This window comes from Zonotrichia albicollis, chromosome 1, assembly GCF_047830755.1.
Source record: "Zonotrichia albicollis isolate bZonAlb1 chromosome 1, bZonAlb1.hap1, whole genome shotgun sequence".
NCBI lineage: Eukaryota > Metazoa > Chordata > Aves > Passeriformes > Passerellidae > Zonotrichia > Zonotrichia albicollis.
In genome coordinates, this window is record NC_133819.1 from 112,844,123 (window position 1) to 112,864,210 (window position 20,088).

Sequence of the window (20,088 nt, forward strand, 5' to 3'; positions counted from 1 at the left end):
CCCAGCCTGAGGGCTGTTTGCCATGGAGCTCAGGGGGCCCTGGGTGGTGACCCCAGCCCGCTCCCCCTGGAAGGGCCAGGCTGCACTCGAGCTCCCCTTCCCAAAGGCCAGGGAGGGAGCCTGCTGTGCACAAACATCTGCTGCTGCTGAGGCTATCAGGAGCACTAGGAGAAGAGCCTCGTTAAAGTATAAACCTAAACTTTGTCCTCTGCAGTGCAGGTCAAAGTACCCAGCAACTATCTGAGGTATGTGCCAGAAGTGCCATTAAACACCTCGTACACCCAGCCACTTAATTTCCAAATGTCTCCTGCCTTTTCATGTTGCCTTTTTTATTGTGCTTTAAACTTTCTCATATTTGTAGAGTGACAGCAAGAAAGCCAGGGTACCTCACCTGACCAAGTTTTAGTCATGAGATTGCAGTCCTAATTGTTAGCAGAGATCAAAAGAACAAAGCACCATGACATCTTACTGAAGTGTATATAAGAACAGACTGTATCAAACTCTTTTATAAAAAAATAAAATCCCGCCTTACTGTCCACTAATTACCATCTCTATAAATGGGTAAATGTGGAAGCATTTTGTGATTAAGTGCCCTAAATTCACTTTTTAAATGAGATATACAGATGAAAGTTTATTTATATTTTTCAATGTTTCCTCTACAAAAATACATCCAAACAACATTTTTGACTAATAAAGTGATAAAAGTGTTTTGAATTTCTTGATTTATAACAATATTGACAGAAACCATTGAGTATGCTTATTAAGAAGAAAGAGAATAAATAGTAGTTGTTGCTGGAAAGTATTTGAAACAGAAAAGCTCCCTCCCCATTCTTTAGGCCTCAGCAATCTTCCTCATTGTGAGTTTTTCATGGAGTTGTATCTAGGAGGCAGATTTCTCTACTCTCCAGCTGACACATTCATTGGAGACTGGTGCCAGCAGCAGACGTGGCCCTCAGTGAGACCAGAACTGCCTCAGTGCCACAGAGGCAGGAGGGAAACCTTGTAGATAGTGAAAGGGCAAAGACTCATTTTTATTACACCCTTTATGATAATTATTAAAAGCCTCAATTAAATCTATATCCTGCAGTAAATCTGGGTAATGAGCAACAGTAGTGCTTGAGAGAGTTCTCTTTCTCCCTCACTGCCTATGCTGCAGCTTTAAGCTCAGCTGGGAGCTAAGCCCCACAGAGCTTCTCCTCAATCCCCACAGAGAGAACTGGAAAGAGAGAAAACTCAGGGGCTGGGATCAAGACAGGGAATAGGTTAAAGCAAAAGCTGTGCACAAAAGCAAAGCAAAACAAGGAATTCATTCACCACTTCCCACAGGCAGGCCGGTGGTCAGCCCTCCCCGGGAAAGCTGGGACGATGGTGACTTGGGAAGACAAACACCATTACTCTGAACATCTCCCCCTCTTTCTCCTTCTTCCCCCAGCTCTGCATGCTGAGCACGACACCCTCTGGTATGTGATAGCCCTTGGGTGAGTTGGAGTCAGCTATCCTGGCTGTGCTCCCCTGGGCTCCTCATGGTGTGAGAGGCAGAAGCAGCCTTGCCTCTGTGCAAGCCCTGCTCAGCAGCAATGAAACATCCCCGTGTTATCCACAGTCTCCAGCACAAATCCAAACCACAGCCCCACTCCAGCTACTCTGCAGAAAATGAACTCAATCCTAGCCAAAGGCAGCACACCTGAGAACTGGCTGCTGGAGACAGAGAGTCACATCTGGCACAAGCTCCACAGTTTGGCATAGGCAAATTCCAAAGTGCAGCAGACATTGCTGTGCTGTGCTGCATTTACGGCAAGCAGCTTACCGTGCTCAGCTCTGTCGGCAGTGGCTACTTCTGGCTTGGGCCAAACAATAATTTGGAAATAACACATTGTGAGCAGTGCAGACTTCCAAAGGACAAAGATAACAGGGTATAACCTCTAATTGCTAAAAACAGTCTCATCATTACTATCTTGTTATCCAGTAATGCAAAAGCTGTGCAGATACTTTAGGTGTTATCTACAGCTAAGAGCCATTTTCTGTTTAATTTCACCATGTGGCCCACTGATACTACTGATATGAAAATCTTCAAGTTTTAACTACAAATAATATGTGGCTGCAGAATGGTTTCAGTTGATTGTCATCAAGGTCTCTGCAAAAGAAAGCACAGACTCACTACATCACTGCACCCCACAAGTTTGCGTGGTATGAATTGTGCTTTCCACTGAAGGATCTCAGTTCTTTTCAAATAAACCTTTAAGCTCTATAGCCTCCCCAGTTCTTTCCACATTGATTTTAACACAAAGACAATAAAGCTGCTTTGTTACGGAACCACACGCAAGAAAAATAATAATAAAAAAAAGAAACAAAAATCACTCTTTGAATACAGCTTTAATACAAAAAGTTTATTTTCTCTATTAGTCAAGTTAACTGATGATAAAAATAGTTAGAAGTTTTTTCCCTTTTTGGCCTTAAAATTCTGATCTGGTTGCAGCTGTGTTTTAGGGTACAAGTCCCTTGGCAGACAGGGTTGTAGATGGCAGTTCCTCACATCCAGGGTTCCCATCCTTCCCAGACTCTGCCAAGAATATTGGGGTCTGTTGCTTGATCGATGAGGCATCTCACTTGGGTCTCCTCTGAAAGTCCATCCTCTGGCTCTTTGGCTCTGACATCATGATTAGAGTTACCACGAGCCACAGCTGCAAAATCATTATAAGCAGGCGACCTCTCATGGCCCAGGCGCAGCTCATCGCTGAAATTGAGAACACAAAAATAAGCTCTCACTAAAAGAAACAAGCAAAAAACCTGAGATGGATTTTAAAATACAAAACAGCACTTGAAAAATAAAGCTTGAATTGAGATCAAGATGTAGAGGCTGCTCAAAAGCTGTACAAGGCTTGGCCAGTGAAGACTGGAGGTTTCAGGGGTCCTTTACAAATAGTGGGTATTTACCATAGTAGGCCAGTCTTGTCAAGGGTCTCCAGCTGGAAGACAGATGCAGCAGTTCACATCCAAGCTGCTGATCTCTTTACCTGCTCTCCTGATTTGTGCCTGTAACAAGTATTTTGCTGCCTCTTTCAGTTCAGCCTTGACCGCAAAAGGGACTCCTCCCAAGTCCTGCACTTTTCAATATTTGTATGGTTTTAAAACAGGCTGGCTTTCTTTGCTTTTCTGTCTTTCCCCTGATTAATTCCAAAATGACTTTTTAAGAGAGGATGGAAGGGATTAATTGTACTTTTAACTGAACTTAAAAGACATTCTGGCTTGAGCCAGACTTGACTAGACTGACATAAATAACCTGAGAATGCCACCAGATTTGAATTTGATGTTTCTGGTAAGCAGCTTTCCTCCATGCCTCCCCTACAGCTGGTACAGGTTCCATTTCAAGCAATCCTCCATCAGAAGCATGTATTAATTTAAATATTATCCCTACCCTGAAAGCAGTGGAGACAAACATAAAGAACAGAGGGATTGAGGAGCATGAGATTAAGCAGTCTGACAGGGAGGGGAGGCATGTGTTGCCAGGAGCAGTAAAACTGCTCAGAAGGCCTGAGCTGGAGCAAGAAAACTCACAGGGAGATATCTGGTGTTTTGGCTGGCAGGGTGATTCAGAGAGCTTGTATGTGGACCAAAATGATTCTGACAGAAGGTTTGCTGAAATTTTGCCCTGTCTGTCTCTTCTCTTTTCCTAGCCTCCCTCCTATCCAAAGGGAGCAAAATCTGACTCAGGAGCCTTCCAAAGCTCTTAGTGAAGCAGTTTAAAGTAAAAGGAGAGCATCTTACCAAGTGATTACTGCTGGATTGGCACCTGTAAGCTTTCTTCTGACATAGTTAACTTTTTGCAAAGGGTACCAGTTTACTTCAGATGTGTTTATTTCCTTAATCCACGTGCCTCCTTCTTTCAGCTGTCTTTGTTCAAAGTTCTAGGGAGAAAATACATTTGTCCTATTTATCATAAATCACACACTTGAAAAAGGCTTTTAAGCTGCAGATCACAGCAAGTCAAGCCAGTATCTTAACTGCAGATGCAGTGGATGACAAAGCAGTGAGGTAACATCTAACTTGCCTATGACTTTTTTACAACTGAAGCTGCTGAAGTGCAACTACTTGCAGATTTTTTTCTCTGTAACTATTAGTTTGATATATACAGTGCTGTTATGTAAATTTAAGAGGTTGAATGCAGAAAGTTGAAAATATTTATGCTGGTGCCATAAGTGGCATAACGTGATCAAGAGTTACCCATGTCTTTATGATTATCATGAAAGATAAAGAACAGTACACTGATAACACAGACATATGCTACTGTTTTTTGTGCATCTGTACAGAATTCTGTCATTTTGAATACTTTTAAGTTCAGTTTTTCTTAGAACTTAATAAAACAAAGAAAGATAAAAGAAGTAGTGAGAGTGAGCCTCAAGGAATACTTCCTTTTTCATTAGTTTTATTCTTATCACAGTTTAAGAATTTCCCCATGAAGAAAAATGAAAGAGGACAAAACCCCACCTTCCAGTCCAAAGAAGGCTCTTTTACAAACACATCCATGGTGCTGATGAGGAGGTCTGGATCTGAACGGTAAGCCCTCAGGGCATGCACCATCACGCTGTAAATGAGTCCCCACTCTTTCACCGGCATCATCAGATTAACGAACTGGCGAGTCAGGCGAAAGGGCATCAACTCCGGCACACTCAAAAACTAGCCAAGGGGAAGGAGAGTCAAAAGAAAACAAGAAGTAAGATGCCTTGGAACTGAAGGATTAGATGGGAATATTTTTTTATTTTTAAGCTTTGAAACCCTTTTTGTCACTTCACTGAAAATAACACTGAAAAGTAAAACTGAACCAAGTTGTGACATCAAAGCTCTAGTCATGACTATTCAGTGACAGTGGCTGAATCCACAGCTGAACCATGTAAAACACCACCATACTGACTCTGTGGAGTTCTGTAATTCACTGCTTGTCTGAGAGTATCTGGACTCAGATATTTTATTAAATTGACTAGAAATTACTTGCAAAGATTATTTTGCACCAGAACAATGGCAACAGAAGAACATCAAATTTAGTCCTGAGAACACACGTGTAATTGTACATAATAAATGCAAAAGCTGAAAACAAATACCTGTGTGGCTGCACCAAAAGCATATCCAAAGTCTATTCCCACCATGCCTCCTGTCTCCTTGTTAATCATGAAGTTGGACAGATGCCGGTCTCCAATCCCAAGTATCCAGTGGCTGATGCACATCAGTGCATGGGAGCTGGCAAAGTGGGAGCGCAGGGCCAGGAAGGCTTCGGGAGATGTGCTCATCTTCACAAAGGCTCTCCTTAAGAAAACAGAATTCATCTTCAAAAAGGCTCTCCTTAACAAAATAGAACTCATCTTCACAAAGCCTCTCCTTAATAAAGCAGAACTTGCTGGTTGAATGCAGACAAACATCAACATTCATTTCACAGTGCCCAGCCACCAGCAGCACTTACCTCAGCAGGTCTTCCGGAACGCTGCTCTCCCTGCTTTTGAAGGAAGTGACTGCTTCTGTACGGCTGGCATTCCTGCAAGGTAGTGGAGAAGTAAAGGTGGCTGCTGAGTAACAGCCTGCTGGATGTTGGAAGTCAAGATGGGCAGAGTCCAACAGCATGAAGTTTAAGAAGTCTAAATGTCGAGTTCTACATTTTGGCCACAAAAATCCCCTACAACGTTACAAGCTGGGGACAGTGTGGCTGGACAGTGTTCAGGTGGAAAGGGACCTGGAGGTGCTGGTCAACAGCCAGAACATGAGCCAGCAATGTGCCTTGGTGACCAAGAAGGCCAAGAGCCTCCTGACCTGCATCAGGAATGGTGTGGCCAGCAGGAGCAGGGAGGTCATTCTCCCCCTGCACTTGGCACTGGTGAGGCCACACCTTGAGTGCTGTGTCCAGTGCTGGGCCCTCAGTTTGGGAAGGACTTTGAGATGCTTGAGCACATCCAGAGGAGACAACAAGGAGGGTGAGGGGCTTGGAACACAAGCCCTGTGAGGAATGTTTGAAGGAATTGGGGCTGTTTTGACTGGAGAAGAGGAGGTTTAGAGGTGTCCTTATTGCTCTCTACAACTTCCTGAAGGGAGGCTGTACACAGGTGGAGGTCGGTCTCTTCCACTGGGCAGCAACTGACAGAACCAGAGGACACAATCTTGAGCTACATCCAGGTAGGTACAGGTTGGATATTGGGAAAAAAATTTTCACTGAAAGAATAACAAAGCACTGGAATGCTCTGCCCAGGGAGGTGGTAGAATCACCATCTCTGGATATGTTTAAAAAAAGACTGGACATGGCACTTGGGGCTATAGTCTAGCTGAGGTGTTAGGGCATAGGCTGGACTCGATGATCTTAGAGGTCTCTTCCAATCTCATTATTCTGTGATTCTGTGATATGCTCATGACTGCCTCAGCGTGTAATGCTACAGCTGAAAAAAACTACAGCAAGCCACAAAGGGTTCATCCCCCCAATTTTATCTGATATTACAAGTACCCCACCCTCCCTCTTTCTCCCAGCAATTTTTTCCAAGACTGACATTTCTAAATACAAAAGGTATGTGGTTTTGTGTATTTTCCTCCAAATTAAGTTGATGGGTTAAGTTTTAATAAAGCAATACAATCATGTTCTTTCTGGCTGGACAGTCTCTTCAAAGCAGAGGAATTAAGGCCCCAGTTACATCTCTCAGCAGCAGGCTGAGGCTGTACTGACACTAGAGAGTAGTGCAGCCGAGGGGAACCAACAGAACTAAAGAATTGGTGCTGAGGGACCATGCAGATTTGGAGAAGGAGGCTTTGTCCTAGCCCATATCCAGTTCTGAATGCTTGTGAGAGCTGACATGTGCTGGGTGCTTTCCTTCCAGTCTACTTCCCTCTGAAAGGAGCAGAATTGAGAAATAGAGGACAGCCCTTTGGTGCAGCAGACTGGAGATAAGTGGAGGTGATTGGGAATTACTTCAAAAGCACATTCTGGATCTGAATACAAATATTAATTCAGTTAAACGAGTCAAAGCTTTCCTTTAAAAAACAAGACATTTGGTTAAGCAGGTTATGAACTTATAAGAAATGCTCTGGACACTTCACTTTATGCCCCATAGAGCTAGATCTAGGTAGGTGTGGAAATTCCTCTGAGAGGATGCTCAAGTCGGAACTTTAACCATCAAATATTCTTAAATTCTCAGAGAATCATGGTGATTTTCTCTGTCCAACTCCAGCAGATGCTTGGGCTCTGAGGCAGCCAACCTAACTGCATAATCAGGAACAAGACGCCTAGAAAATAAAGTTGAAGAGCAGCATCTGCTTCCAGACACTTTCTAAAGGAAGTGAGCAAGCTTCTGGAAGTATTCCTGTACTCTGGTAGGATTTTTGGCAAGAGGAATTTTGCAAAGCATCTCCAGGAAGACAAAGCAGTAAAATGAGCAAAAATCAGCTCTAGCCATCATATCATAATGAAGATCATACTTTTTTTTTTTTTCCCCTGGAATTTCTGCATCTCTGTGTGTGTGCACACTCCAGCTTCTATATTTCCCATGCAGTTCTCTTTTGAAACCCACCTGTACATGGCATGGTATCGAGAGATGCCCTGTGCCTTCCCACCCATCCTGGACAGCCACTCAGAATAGGTAGCATGAGGTCCTCTTGGGCTAGGGACAAAAAAAAGGAGAAAAGCACCGATGATTTCCCTGTACCATCTCACCACTCTCTATTTGGTTATCCACAGGCTGTGTGCTGCTCTGACCCATGAGAGTTTTATGCAAAGGAAAAGTCAGGAAGCTACAGCCTATTTTATTTTTATTTTAGTCTTGCTATGGAAATGAAGTTTATGCAGAGTACAGGCTGATCCATTAATCTCCTTTGCCCCAGCTTTGAACACACTTCAGTCACATCTAACAGAAGATCAGACATCTCAAAGGTGTTAATTTGTCAATAGGTACTGTAAGTACCTCCAGAGGAAAGATCCAAAATAATTTTTGCAGGGAGAGAAAGGTATTTTTGACAGTCTTGTAGCCTTTGAGAAGCATTATGTAGTCTGCCACAGTACATGCTGCCCTTTGTCCTTCCAAATGGGCAGGGAATGCAGGAAGGCAGTTTGGTATCTCCTCAGAGTGCCCAAGAGAGGAGTAATGGGTGCTTGAACTTGGGGTATTAATCCATAAGAAGCCAGTATTCTTTAGTTGCACTGCTTATGAAATAATTTGATATTTTTCTCCCATCTAAACTAAACACATCAAACCTTAAACTTCTATTTCTCAACTTAGCAGAGCAGCCACCTCCTCTCTTCCTTCCAAAGCATGTTTTGAGAAAGAAAATGTCATTTCCATTTAAGAAGCATTTATCAGTTAGAGAGTGTAGCCCATCACTTTGGGATAAAGGATTTCAAAAATTCAGAAAGTTGTTCCCCCTACCCCAACCAAAATTTTCCTTTGTGAGTGCTATCACTTAACCATAGCTCAGTATAAAATGTCTTAATTGCCTTGATTGAATAACATATGGGAAAATATTAAAGTCTATATACACAATACAGCAAAGGGTTTTTTAAAAATAAATTATGACCTGCTTTGAGAAACACACTGATCTTCTGCACTGAGCATATTATAAATTTCCTCCCCTCACAAGATGGTTCCATGTGAGGCTTCTTTCACTTTCCCACTCAGTGAATTGAGATCAACATAACATCACTGCTGTTCATAACAATGAATCAGACAGCAGTAATGCAGGAACTCTAGCACTTCCTAAACTGCTCACAAATCAAATAACCATAGAAATAAAGACTCTTTGGAGTCCAACCTCCACGCTGGAGCTTCCTCCAACCTGCCCCATAAATGTTAACCAGTAAAAATAAATGGTGACAACACTCAGACAAACCCAAACAGTGATTATGTAACTGAGAACCACATTTGTAAATTAAACCACATTTGTAAATTCCAGGACAGAACAAGGCTGAAATGCCAGAATTAAATCAATTTTACAAATATTCAACCTGCAACTACAATCACGAGAAAGCAATATAATTTATTCAAACCCAGCATTTGTATCATGTCAGAGAAAGTGCTCTGTTACAGGTGAGTTCTGTGCATGTGCTGCCAAGTTCCACCCCCCATCACTGACTCACTGCTGAACCCAGCTTCTCGATAGCTCTGCCTCTACTCCCTTCCCCTGCCCCTCACTGACCTAAGTCCATTTCCTGCCTGATCAAATCAAGAGATCAAAATCCTCTGCTTGTAAAATCAATCTGCTGATAAGGAAATGGTGATGATAATGACGTCACACACGATTATAATTATAAGTCTCTTGTTTAAACAAGCTGGGTGGAGGATATTCCAGCTACAATGGCACTCATTAAACAAACAGTTGCCAATTACTAATTTGGGTCAGGAAGTACAAACTGCCTCCTTGCTTATAAATGCTTTTCTTTTATTCTTTAATTACAAAAAAAAAAAAAAAAGAAAAAGGTAAAAGAAAATCCTGCCACAAGACTGTCAATTATCCAAAAACCCATTAGTAGTGGTTTCTATTATAGCAGACAGCTAAACCAAGCATCACCTGTAATAGCTGATATCTTCCTCTTCAGACATGCTATTTTTAAGGAATTCTTTCAAAGTACAAGTATTTTCCAGCCACTTGATGAGTCCCAGCCTGAAACAAAGTAAGTCAGAGATAACAAGTAGCTCAGATGTGAACTTTAGAGGAACACCACAAATGGGAAGCGATATATTCTATTGCCTGTTAAAAGAAGGTTAAAAGCGACCAATTTAAATATACTCTGAAAAAATAGTTTCCAGACAAAGCAATTTCAATGCTGTTTAAAAGGAAAAGGAAAAAAGAATTAAGCAAAGGCACAAAACACTCTCAATCTGAATGTGGCAGGCAAAATTCTCACTTTCCAACATCCCAAAACTAATAGATGTTAACAAAAGGATTTGTGTCCCTTCAAGATAAATACCTACCTTGTTGTCATGGGGATGACCTGGTAAGTTTTTAACTGCAGATTTCTTTGGCTACATGTAGCATCTTGGGAAAGGATAATGTTCATTACATCGAACAGCTGCTCAATGCGTTGGTCTTGTCGAAGGTCCTCACCACCTTTGACAAGGAAAGGATACTCCCGCTCATCGCTGCCTCGGATCGTTATACGTTTTGGCTTCCTCAAGGATTCCATCACACTTATCTTGGAAAAAGACAGGAGAAAGAAAAATATTTGTGCCCAAAGACTCGGTCTTACAGAATCATCGCTAGATCGCTGTCATTCCTAGATGACATAATCAAGTTACTCAATTATAACAGAAAAACAAATGCCCACTTGCCGCCTTTTCTTTGTATGCTGCAAGATGTGTAAACAAGCAATGACCCTGCTACTGCCAAATTCTTCAAATGCTATATGGAGACAGATTTATACCACACAGGATTTTGACTCAATCTTAAAAACATACCCGTTCATCAAATCCAGAGATTTTTGCATGGTACTCTGGCAGAGGTTTCCCTTTTCCGTCGTACTGACCTGAAGTGGTAGTGGAAAAAAAATATTAGTACATAGCCTTATGTTATTTTAAAGTGTGTTTAACATCAGAAAACACATCCAAATGTTTTGTCAAACTGGTAGAATGACAACTATGAATAAAATATTTTTAAATGAATAAAAAAGATCCAACCTACACATAGTATGATTTTATCTGTGAATTACTGATACCCTCTCCTTGTTTAGCTGTTAGAATTGAGCTCTTGCTGGTTTCAGAAGACACAATCTTTTTCAAACTAGATTTAAACATGTATTAGATTTATATATCATATTTCCTGGAGTCAGGCCTTTAGAAAAATACTAAATTCTTAGGTAAGAGATACAACCTTAGATACAATTTTAAAGATCAGGACTACAGCTTAAGAATGAATTTAAGAGATGAGTGAATAGAATTATTTCAAGTAAGGCCAGATAAAGCTTAAGGCAAGAAAGAAGGGTCATATAGCCAATATAAAAAATAAGCTCAAGAGCAACTTTCTTGTAAGGGGCAATTCACCATTGACACTGAACAGGAACTTACCAGGAACCTCCAGTTCAGTCCTCAAGAACTCAGCTTTGAATTCGCTCATCCATGGTGAACATTCTTTGAGGTTCCCAGGTTCTTTATGGGTTTTGATCATTTTTGAGTGGAGAGAAGTTACAATTGCATCGAAGTCACTAGTCCTCATATCCAACAGTTCTGAACCACCTCTGCCAAAGTGATGATCCAGGTCCTTCCCAAAAGCCTAACAATAATTTATAGAAAGGAATTCTGTTTACACAGGGCTAAAAACTACCCAAGAGCATGAAAAGGGCACCTTCCTATCTACATACATGGCTTGTCTTGATATTAGGAAGAAATTCTTAATATAAATCAGAACAGGTTGCCCAGAGAAGTTGTGGATGCCTCATCCCTGGAAATGTTCAAGGCCAGGTTGGAAGAGGCCCCGAGCAGCCTGGTCTAGTGGGAAGTGCCCCTGGCCATGGCAGAGGTGCTGGAACCAGATGATCTTTCAGGTCCCTTCCAACCCAAATCATTCTGTGACTCTATGAAATGTTTTACATGTTTTATTTACCATCGGATTTATTATTCGTGAATTTATTACTGCCTAGCAATAATTTTGGACATAGAATGCATAAACTCGTATTTTACACTATTTTAAATATCCTGATGTAGGAAAAGAGCAAAGTTTTGGACACGGATCCATTTAATGAACAAAGTAAGTATTAGCTACAAATAGTTAACTGAATTGACCTCCTGTATTCATAGTTCAAAGTTCTAGAAAAACCAAATGTTCCTTCTTGGACTGGGTATTAATGGCTTGGAAAGATGTTTTTTTCACTGCCTGATCATTTTTCTACCAAGCTATGAAGACACAGCTATTTCACTGAAGTAAATGAAAATACAAAAACCATTATCCTTTTGAGGAGACTGCTACAGTGAAAAACATCTTTATCTCTAAATCTATTTCCAGATTATGAGCCTGAAGTACTCCACATAGTAGAGCAATTTTATGTGTCAGTCAAAAGAGACAACTTTTTTTTTTCCCCAGCAAGGACACTAGAAATGGTACAGTTATTTTCACAGCACACTTTGTTTCTTCATAGTAATACATCATGAAAGCAAAGACTTCAGAGCCTGCACACCATCACCTTGACTCTCTTCTGCAGCTACTCTCTGCTCTCCCTCTTCCCTTTACCATAGGGGAACAACCCTGATATCCTTCTCCAGCATCTCCCTTGCTCTTCTTCCCTGTATCCTCAAACACTGCACATTTCAGCGTTTTAAAGAGCCATGGATTTTTAATTTCTTTGGTGTGAGCACACATGTAATCCAAAGAGCCTTTGTGCTTGTGCCTGCTCTGTCCCTTGCTGTGTATGTACCCTGTTATAGCTGCTTCCCTCTCCCTACCCCCACCCCTGTCACCGGCACATCCTGCACATTCTTATCCCCCACTCCTAAGTTTGAAGTCATTATCATCAAAGACCCATCTTATCTCACAGCAACACATTCAGAGGGCTAGTGTGCCCCTAAACTCCCAATTACCCCTTCTGCTTCATTATCACCTCACCTCCTCCGACTCCACCTTACTCTCATCCTCCACCTTTCCCACTCATGGGGAAGGAATCTCCCTGCAGACAGCCAGGTGAGTTTATCTAATGCTAATGTGACATAGGATGGCCACAACGGGAGACAGCTGGATGCACCCCGCCCTGGCCACGGGGCTGTGCACACACAGTACAAGCATGCAGCCAGGACCTCCTTCTACACGAGCATCACCCTCCTGCCCTCAGCAATTTGCAGCTCGGGGATTTCTGTACCTGGGAGTGTGCACTTATATGTAAAAGCTCTTAAAGTGCTGCCCCCTCTCCCTCCTATTGCCTGCTTGCTATTTGAACCTGTGAAAGCACCTAACACCCTGCAGCAGGAGTTCAGCACCTAAGTGTGCACTGAATGAGGAAACACTTCTCACTGGTCTGAACCTGCCACTTCCATGGAGCATTTACTTCCTGTTCGGTGCTCCTGACAGAATCATACAATTGCTGGGGTTGGAAAAGACCTGCAAGTTCACCAAGTCCAACCATGGGACTGATGTTAAAAGCTTCACTGTATCTGGCACCATTGCATCTTTTCCAGCTGGAGGAATGCTGAAGTTGCTTGTGCAGTGGTTACTCTGTGCCTCTGATTATTCTTGCCACTTTGAAACTCATCCAATTTTACTGTATCTGTGCTGAGAATACTGCAGACGAGGACTATAATGTTCAAGAAGCCAGAGTGAGAGAAGGCTGCTATGTCAATGTACAAATCCATGTTTAGTTCTCTATTCTTAATAATGATGAACATTTGCTTTTCTTTCTTGACTACCTTTGAATTTTCACAGCTGATGTTTTCAAGGAACCATCATAAACCAAGATTTTGTTCTTAACTGCAATAGTTAGCTAAAATATGCAGAATTTCTATATGATACTAGGGTAACTACATTTTCTTGCCACATGTGTCACTTCATTTTCTATGCTGATTTTCACCACTTTGGAATTCAGTCAGTTTTGTAAAGTCTTTTCTTTAATTCTTCATAGTCGTAACTCTTCTGTATAAGTAACTTCGTATCGGCAGTGAATCTGAGAAGTATAATACAGCAAAACTCCCTAAGGTGCTCATAAATCCTTGGCAGCAGGGAACAAAAAACAAAGCCAGATTCCCACGGATGATTAGAGGCTCAGGTCCTAAGAACCTGGCAACATTCAGGACAGGAGAGGTAGAAGCTGTGTAAGACAGTACATTTATCCCTGCAGGGCAGTTAGAAGTGGAAAGTGAACTACGTGAAGTCCATGGCTTCTAGCAAAGAAATCCCAGTCCTGTACTCGTGACTAGATCAAGTCTCATCAAGTCCTGCAGCACCTGTAAAAGCTGTAATTTGGCTCCCTTTTTTCACTTTATATTGCCTTCTAGAAAAGCCATGATGCCAACACTACCCAGTAACCACATATACCTGAATAAACCTTTTCCTCATCAATCCAAGGCCAGGACTCTCCAAATTTCCCAGATTCTTGTACATTCCTTCATACATTTCCTTAAGCTTCTTTTTGTTTCTCTGAGGCTTTGACAACTCACTTCTGACATCCTTAGCCCAATCCTGCAAAGAGAAGAAAATAGATGAGTACCAAGAAAAGATTTATTGACCCTTGCTCTTCAGTAGGCCAATCAGATTGCATTGGGGTTACTGTATTTACTAACAGTCAACTACTATGTGTCTTTTGACCAAAAGAAAGAGCAACCAAAAGGCTGTGGAAATATTTTCCTTTTGTTCTGTGTCTTGATTAAATGTTTCTACTTTATTATGATAGTTATGTTTACTGTTTATAGTTATGTTCACTGTTTTTAGTTATGTTTAGTTATGATAGTTATGTTTAGTGTTTAGTGCTAAGAAAGCCTCTGTGAGGCCAGGAGTGGCACAAAACACAGGACAAGAATCATTTAGACAAAGGAGTCAGAACATAGACAGGGATGCCCAGCAGGGAAAGGACATAAGAAAACAAGCAGCTGAACACAAGTAGTCCAAAATTATAAAGATGGCCACAAATGATAATTCTTTTCAGAATGATTAAGGAAGACTGACTGTGGGGCAGGGCACAGACCCTGAAGGGGAAAGCTGAAAAGGGCTGGAGCAGAACATCCAGCTGGCACAAGGGAGGGAGCCCATCACCAGTGAAAGCTGCTGACAGCACCCCGACATCATCATCATCATCAGCTGGTGCTGAGTTGAACCACTTCCTGTGGCTGTGGTGTCAACTGAGCCGTGCCAGGCTCCACCTAGCATTTGCTCTTCTGAACAGAGGGAGAGGAATGAAGGGGAAGTGGGGAAAAATATACTTTACCTTGAAAATCATTACAGGATTAGAGAGCTGCTCCAGGGAGCGAACAAAATCTTGAACTACTCCTCCTCTATCCAACTTACTCTTGATCCTTTAAAAGAAGAGAAAAATGCATCACAATGCAACAGGAACTACCATCACCACCTTGCCTGCAGATGAGCAATGATCTACACTGTCTGCTATATACAAGAATCTTGTAGAACAATTCAGGTGTAGGTAGATAAGACTCCTTTGGAATTCCCTCTTGGGCTGCATGACTGTTTATATGTTGCCTGTTTATATGTGCCACACAGCTCCCAGTTTTTTAATTATATGTCCTATGAAAATAGGAACTTGGTGGGTGAGTGGAAAGCATGCTTGAAACAGACACAGGCACTGACCAGACCATGTGCCCTGTCACCACAGTTACAGAAGGGTGATCCTGTCTGTGAAACACACGACTTGGTATTTTTATTTGAAGCAAAAATTTATTCAGCAAATGTATCAAATTTGAGAAAATGGCAAAAAGACAACCAAAATTTTAGGATTGGTTCTACAGCATTGTGTGATAGAAACTGATTTTTGCCTGGGGATTAACTCAAGTGTTACTGCATGCCAAAAGGCACAAGGGAAAGCTCGTAAGAGAAGCTGCATGTTGCACACTGAATAAGCAGAGAACACCACAGCCAAGAGCTGTCATTCCCAAGATAACCTGCATCCATTTCACTGAAGTCTGGTATGAGTGTCTATTCTACTTAAACATAGCTGCTTCCTCTTGATATTAGAAAGATGATAAATGTTCAATACCACAGAATTACAAAGAAAAGGCATTGCCTCTTTGTGGTCTTTTTGTTTTATCTTGGGAAAACTTTTAACTTGCAACAGCCTAGGGACTACATGTTCCCAACACTCCATAAGGTTTCATGCCACCAACCTGAGTGTGCCTGACACTGACAGAGCTGATGTGTTGCATTTCTCTGTGCCTTTAAACAAAAACTGCAGACTACCCTCTAATACTTCTCATGCTCACTAAAGAAAAGGGTTTGTGTAGGAAAAATAAATGAATCTGTCCACTCCTGCAAAAAAAAAACATACAGAAGAGCTACTCCAATTGCAAATTCACCTTTCCACAAACTCCTTGTTCTTGCAGCCAGCTGCAGTATCTTTGAAACAGTAACTTTCACTGCTGATCATGAAAGGGTAGATGAGTGCCTGGGGATAGGTATTTGCAATCTCTTCAACAGTGTGTTGTACAGCTACTGCTTCATCCTTGTCAAGTAGTGCCATCATCTGGCTAATCCAACCAATGAACTGCCAGCAGGGAACCGAAGAAAGCTGCAAAAACACAGACACTGCTTTCGTCTTTGGTCTTGCTCAAAAACACCGAACACAGCAAACAAACAAAACTGCTCTGTGGTGCTGCCTGACAGAGAAATGCGAAAAGGAAACAGAGAATGTCCACTAAGTGTGCTAAACACCCCCCAGTGAAGCACAGATTTAATTATTAATATCACTACTACTACCACCACTACCGCTGCTTAATAGGTTTTCCATTATAAAGATTTGCTGCTGGTTGATCAATATAAGGCTTTGCACTCAAACTTGGGGCTTTTGTCTCTGGATGCAATACAGTAATTTTTGATCTTCACATACACACAACTCAAAAATCTGAAGGAATTCAATTCCAACACCATCGGGGTGAAAGTCTTGATTTTAGTCAAAAATGCCAGGAAGGAGAACACTGAAACTCCTTATTGTTTATACAGTTTTGTCCTTTGTTCATCTTTAAGCACTTCTGAGAGAATATAAGATCAGACTGCCAGTATTTATTTCACAGAAAGACAGAGGATAGGATAAATAAATGCCTGGTGAACTCCCTTTCTGATTGAGATTTGTCAGCTTGTGTCAGGTTCTGTTTGAACTACTGGCGTTTCTCTGTGGCCACACCTTGTGCACTTCAGCCATTTGTGCTATTTTCTCATTTCCCTGGGATAATGAATCCGAGTTTCTGCCTCACTTGAGCTCCTCCTCTCAAAGGGCCTGTTGCTCTGGGAGCAGCAGCACAATGACATGGGCTGGGAAGGACAGGCAGGCCAAGGCAGGAGCAGGCACGAGTCACAGAGAAGGTCTCAGCTTATCTGTCCCACCACAGCAGGGAGGGCTCACGCTATCCTGCCATGGAATGGCAATGGAAAGACAGGTTGTGGAAGGAAGGAAAGAAGGGAGGAAGTGGGAACTACAAAGGAAGACAAAGCTGCAGTAATCTCTGATGTCAAGAAGGACAGGGAAAGCTGGATGACATGGAATGAGACTGGAAAAGCTGCTGGCTTCCTGCATACAGGAAACTCAGTCTACAGGAATAAGATACATTCCTCACCCTAACGCTAACCACCTTTGTCAACCCATTTAGATTGTTCTGAAGGAAAAAAAAGACAAAGCATACCACAGTTGTTCTCCAGCAACTTTCAAACAAATATTTGGAATGAGAATAATGATAAAAAGCTAAATTTCCAAGAAAAATTTTCTGTCCACATTAATTAGACTCAGTAAGTTATGGAAAAGACAAGGAACAATGACGGGATAAAATTTATCTGATTTCCCTGAAGCAAAACTTACCAGTCTAACCTCTCTATGTATCTCACCCCCACCTTTGAAATTTCATTTACAGCAACATTTGCTGGCAGAAAGATTGAAGCAACTAACCTCTCGTGTCACTAGACCCAATGTCTCTGCTGGATATCTTTCAATTATTTGGAGCAGTCTAGGAAATCTCAGCCTGGCTTCTCTGGAATTCAGTTTTAAAGCTTTTATCATTTTCTCCACCACAATAGCTGGGAACTGCTGCAGATCCACAGTGTTAATTTCTGCCAAGAGACATTAAACACGAATTATCAGAAACACCATCACTTGTTCCATGTCTTTGATCATCTGAAACATTCATCTTTACAATTCGGTTTTTTTTTATCAAGTGTATTTTGTATTTTTACTTTGTTCTCCTTCCCATCTGTTTGAACTGCACACATCTGCAACACATGTACTTGGGGACTGTAAGGATTAGCTTTATCAGGAAGCTGCATCACTGCTGGTATCTTGCCTGCTTTAAAGACAAGGCTGCTGTGGTCTGGGAAGGAACAAGGGAAGCAGCTGCTGGATATGATATATTTATCACATGTAAGAGTGAGACTACAAGTGAGCCACTAGTACCAAAGCTACAGAAACAGAGGAGGTGAAGAAAGGCATACAAATGATGCTGAACTGGACATCAAACTGCTCCACTGAAATTCAAGCTGTGCTGCTCATAGAGACCTCCTGGGTACAGCAAAAGCTGATGGACCACAGACAAACACCCCTCACAAGCTTAGGAGGAATTTGACTAACCAAGCAAGCCTTCCTCTTCCCTGCGCAGATACTGGTCACAGAAGCTGATCAAAGTCAGATAAGCATCCACAACTCCCGCCATGTCCACGTGGTCCATGGAGGAGGACTGTACCTCCTCTTCAGACCTCCTCACAGCACTGCTGAAGCACTGAAAAGCCTTCCTGTTCAGACCTGCCAGCACCTGAAATCCAACCATAAGAGGAAAAAAACCAAACATTAGTGCTAAAGTAGCATTGAACAATCCTTTCTGAAACTGGAGCTTTGTTGCAAGTATTGAGTGGATAAAACTTGAACTGTTTTAAGATGTTCTGAGCAGCTGATATAAAGGAAAAAAATTGGGATGTTATTTCTAGCAGTGATTTCCAGAACTTTAGTTTCCACAATTTTCAATGGGAATACATAAACTTAGATTAGTCTTTGGATATGTTAAGTGCAATTTTTGTCACTGTAGAAAAGTTAACATTACTGGGACTTTTGGAAACAGTTAACAGAAAATATAATAAAACTTTCAGGTTTTTTTCCTATTAAGACATATCTACAACATCTGCACTACAGTTACACTTGGAATTTGTGTTAAAAAAGCATGCATCAAACTATTTTGAATCTGATGCCTTTTTCTCTATTATAAACATAGTAATACTCATAATACATTTCTAATGTAGCTCATGCAATGCAGTGATTACAGAATCACTGAAGCATGAAAGTTGAAAGATCATCTGTCCAACTGGGAACTCAGCACCACCACAATTACCCCTACACCACACCTAAACGTGCCACTTTCAGATGCCTCTTAAACATTTCCAAAGATAGCGACTCCACCACCGCCCCGGACAACTTACTCTAATGCCTCACCACTCTTTCATTAAAAAACAAAATAAAAAATTCTAATATCCAATTTGAACCTAACTGGCACAACTTAAGGCCATTTTATCTCACCCTCTCACTTGGGACATGGCAGAAGAGACCAACTCTCACCTCACTACAAGCTCCTTTCAGGTGGTTGAAGAGAGCAATGAGGTCTACCCTGAGCCTCCTCCTCTCCAGGTTAAAAAGTCCCATTTCCCTCAGCTGCTCCTCACAGGACTGTGCTCCAGGCCCTTCCCCAGCTCTGCTGCCCTTCTCTGGACATGCTCCAGCCCCTCAATGTTTTTCTTGTAGTGAGTGGCCCAGAACTGAACACAGGATTCAAGCACAGCAGGACAATGCCTTCCCTGGCCCTTCTGGCCACACTAAATGCTGTAACTGAAATTAAACAGTCAGGTAGGTGGAAGGAGACTACCAGGGTCAGAGTGCTGCTCAATACTAAGCTAAAATAAGGCTAAGCTTCTTCATCTTTTAGAAATCCCTGGTATGACAATCTTACTCATCTGACACAGAAAAACTTTTGTCCTCATCCTTTAGATTGCCTAAAGAAGAACACTTAAGGATCACCTAATAAATGAAGCTCAAGCTCTTGCTTATGTTTCTATACACCTGAAAATTTAAAACCTTTTTTTGCAGGACTTCTTGATCTGCTTTACTTTTAAATACAATAAAACACAAATTAAGAACTTTTTATTTGTTGTTTTATACTAATATGGTTCCTATTCCCTGAGGTGATCCTGCAAGAAAGATGGGAGAGGGACTTTTCACAAGAGCATGTAGTGACATGTAGGACAAGGAGCAATTGCTTCAAACTGAAAGAGAGTAGGTTTAGATTGGATATTAGGAGGAAGCTCTTTGCTGTGAGGGTGGGGAACTGCTGGACTAGGTTGCCCAGAGAAGTTGTGAATACTCCATCCCTGGATGTGTTCAAGGCTGGGCTGGATGGAGCTCTGAGCAACCTGGTCTAGTGAAAGGTGTCCCTGCCAATGGCAAGGGGGTCAGAACTAGATGAAACT

General features: G+C 41.7%; 1 protein-coding gene across 4 annotated transcripts in view; it reads right to left on the reverse strand.

Annotated features, from left to right (window-relative positions):
* Window positions 1–2,366: 2,366 nt before the first annotated feature.
* PRKDC (protein kinase, DNA-activated, catalytic subunit) overlaps window positions 2,367–20,088 on the reverse strand; it is an 83,165-nt gene continuing 65,443 nt past the window's right edge. For all 4 annotated transcript variants that reach the window (XM_026791225.2, XM_026791223.2, XM_005479282.4 and 1 more), the window contains 15 exons: window positions 18,209–18,389; window positions 17,534–17,694; window positions 15,954–16,165; window positions 14,855–14,942; window positions 13,969–14,112; window positions 11,019–11,223; window positions 10,413–10,480; window positions 9,930–10,150; window positions 9,526–9,618; window positions 7,536–7,625; window positions 5,453–5,524; window positions 5,097–5,298; window positions 4,486–4,674; window positions 3,766–3,905; window positions 2,367–2,734 (listed from right to left, as the gene is read on the reverse strand). In XM_026791225.2, the coding sequence (XP_026647026.2) occupies window positions 2,530–2,734; window positions 3,766–3,905; window positions 4,486–4,674; window positions 5,097–5,298; window positions 5,453–5,524; window positions 7,536–7,625; window positions 9,526–9,618; window positions 9,930–10,150; window positions 10,413–10,480; window positions 11,019–11,223; window positions 13,969–14,112; window positions 14,855–14,942; window positions 15,954–16,165; window positions 17,534–17,694; window positions 18,209–18,389 (2,271 nt within the window). In that variant the 3' untranslated portion in view covers window positions 2,367–2,529. The remainder of the gene's footprint in view (window positions 2,735–3,765; window positions 3,906–4,485; window positions 4,675–5,096; window positions 5,299–5,452; window positions 5,525–7,535; window positions 7,626–9,525; window positions 9,619–9,929; window positions 10,151–10,412; window positions 10,481–11,018; window positions 11,224–13,968; window positions 14,113–14,854; window positions 14,943–15,953; window positions 16,166–17,533; window positions 17,695–18,208; window positions 18,390–20,088) is intronic.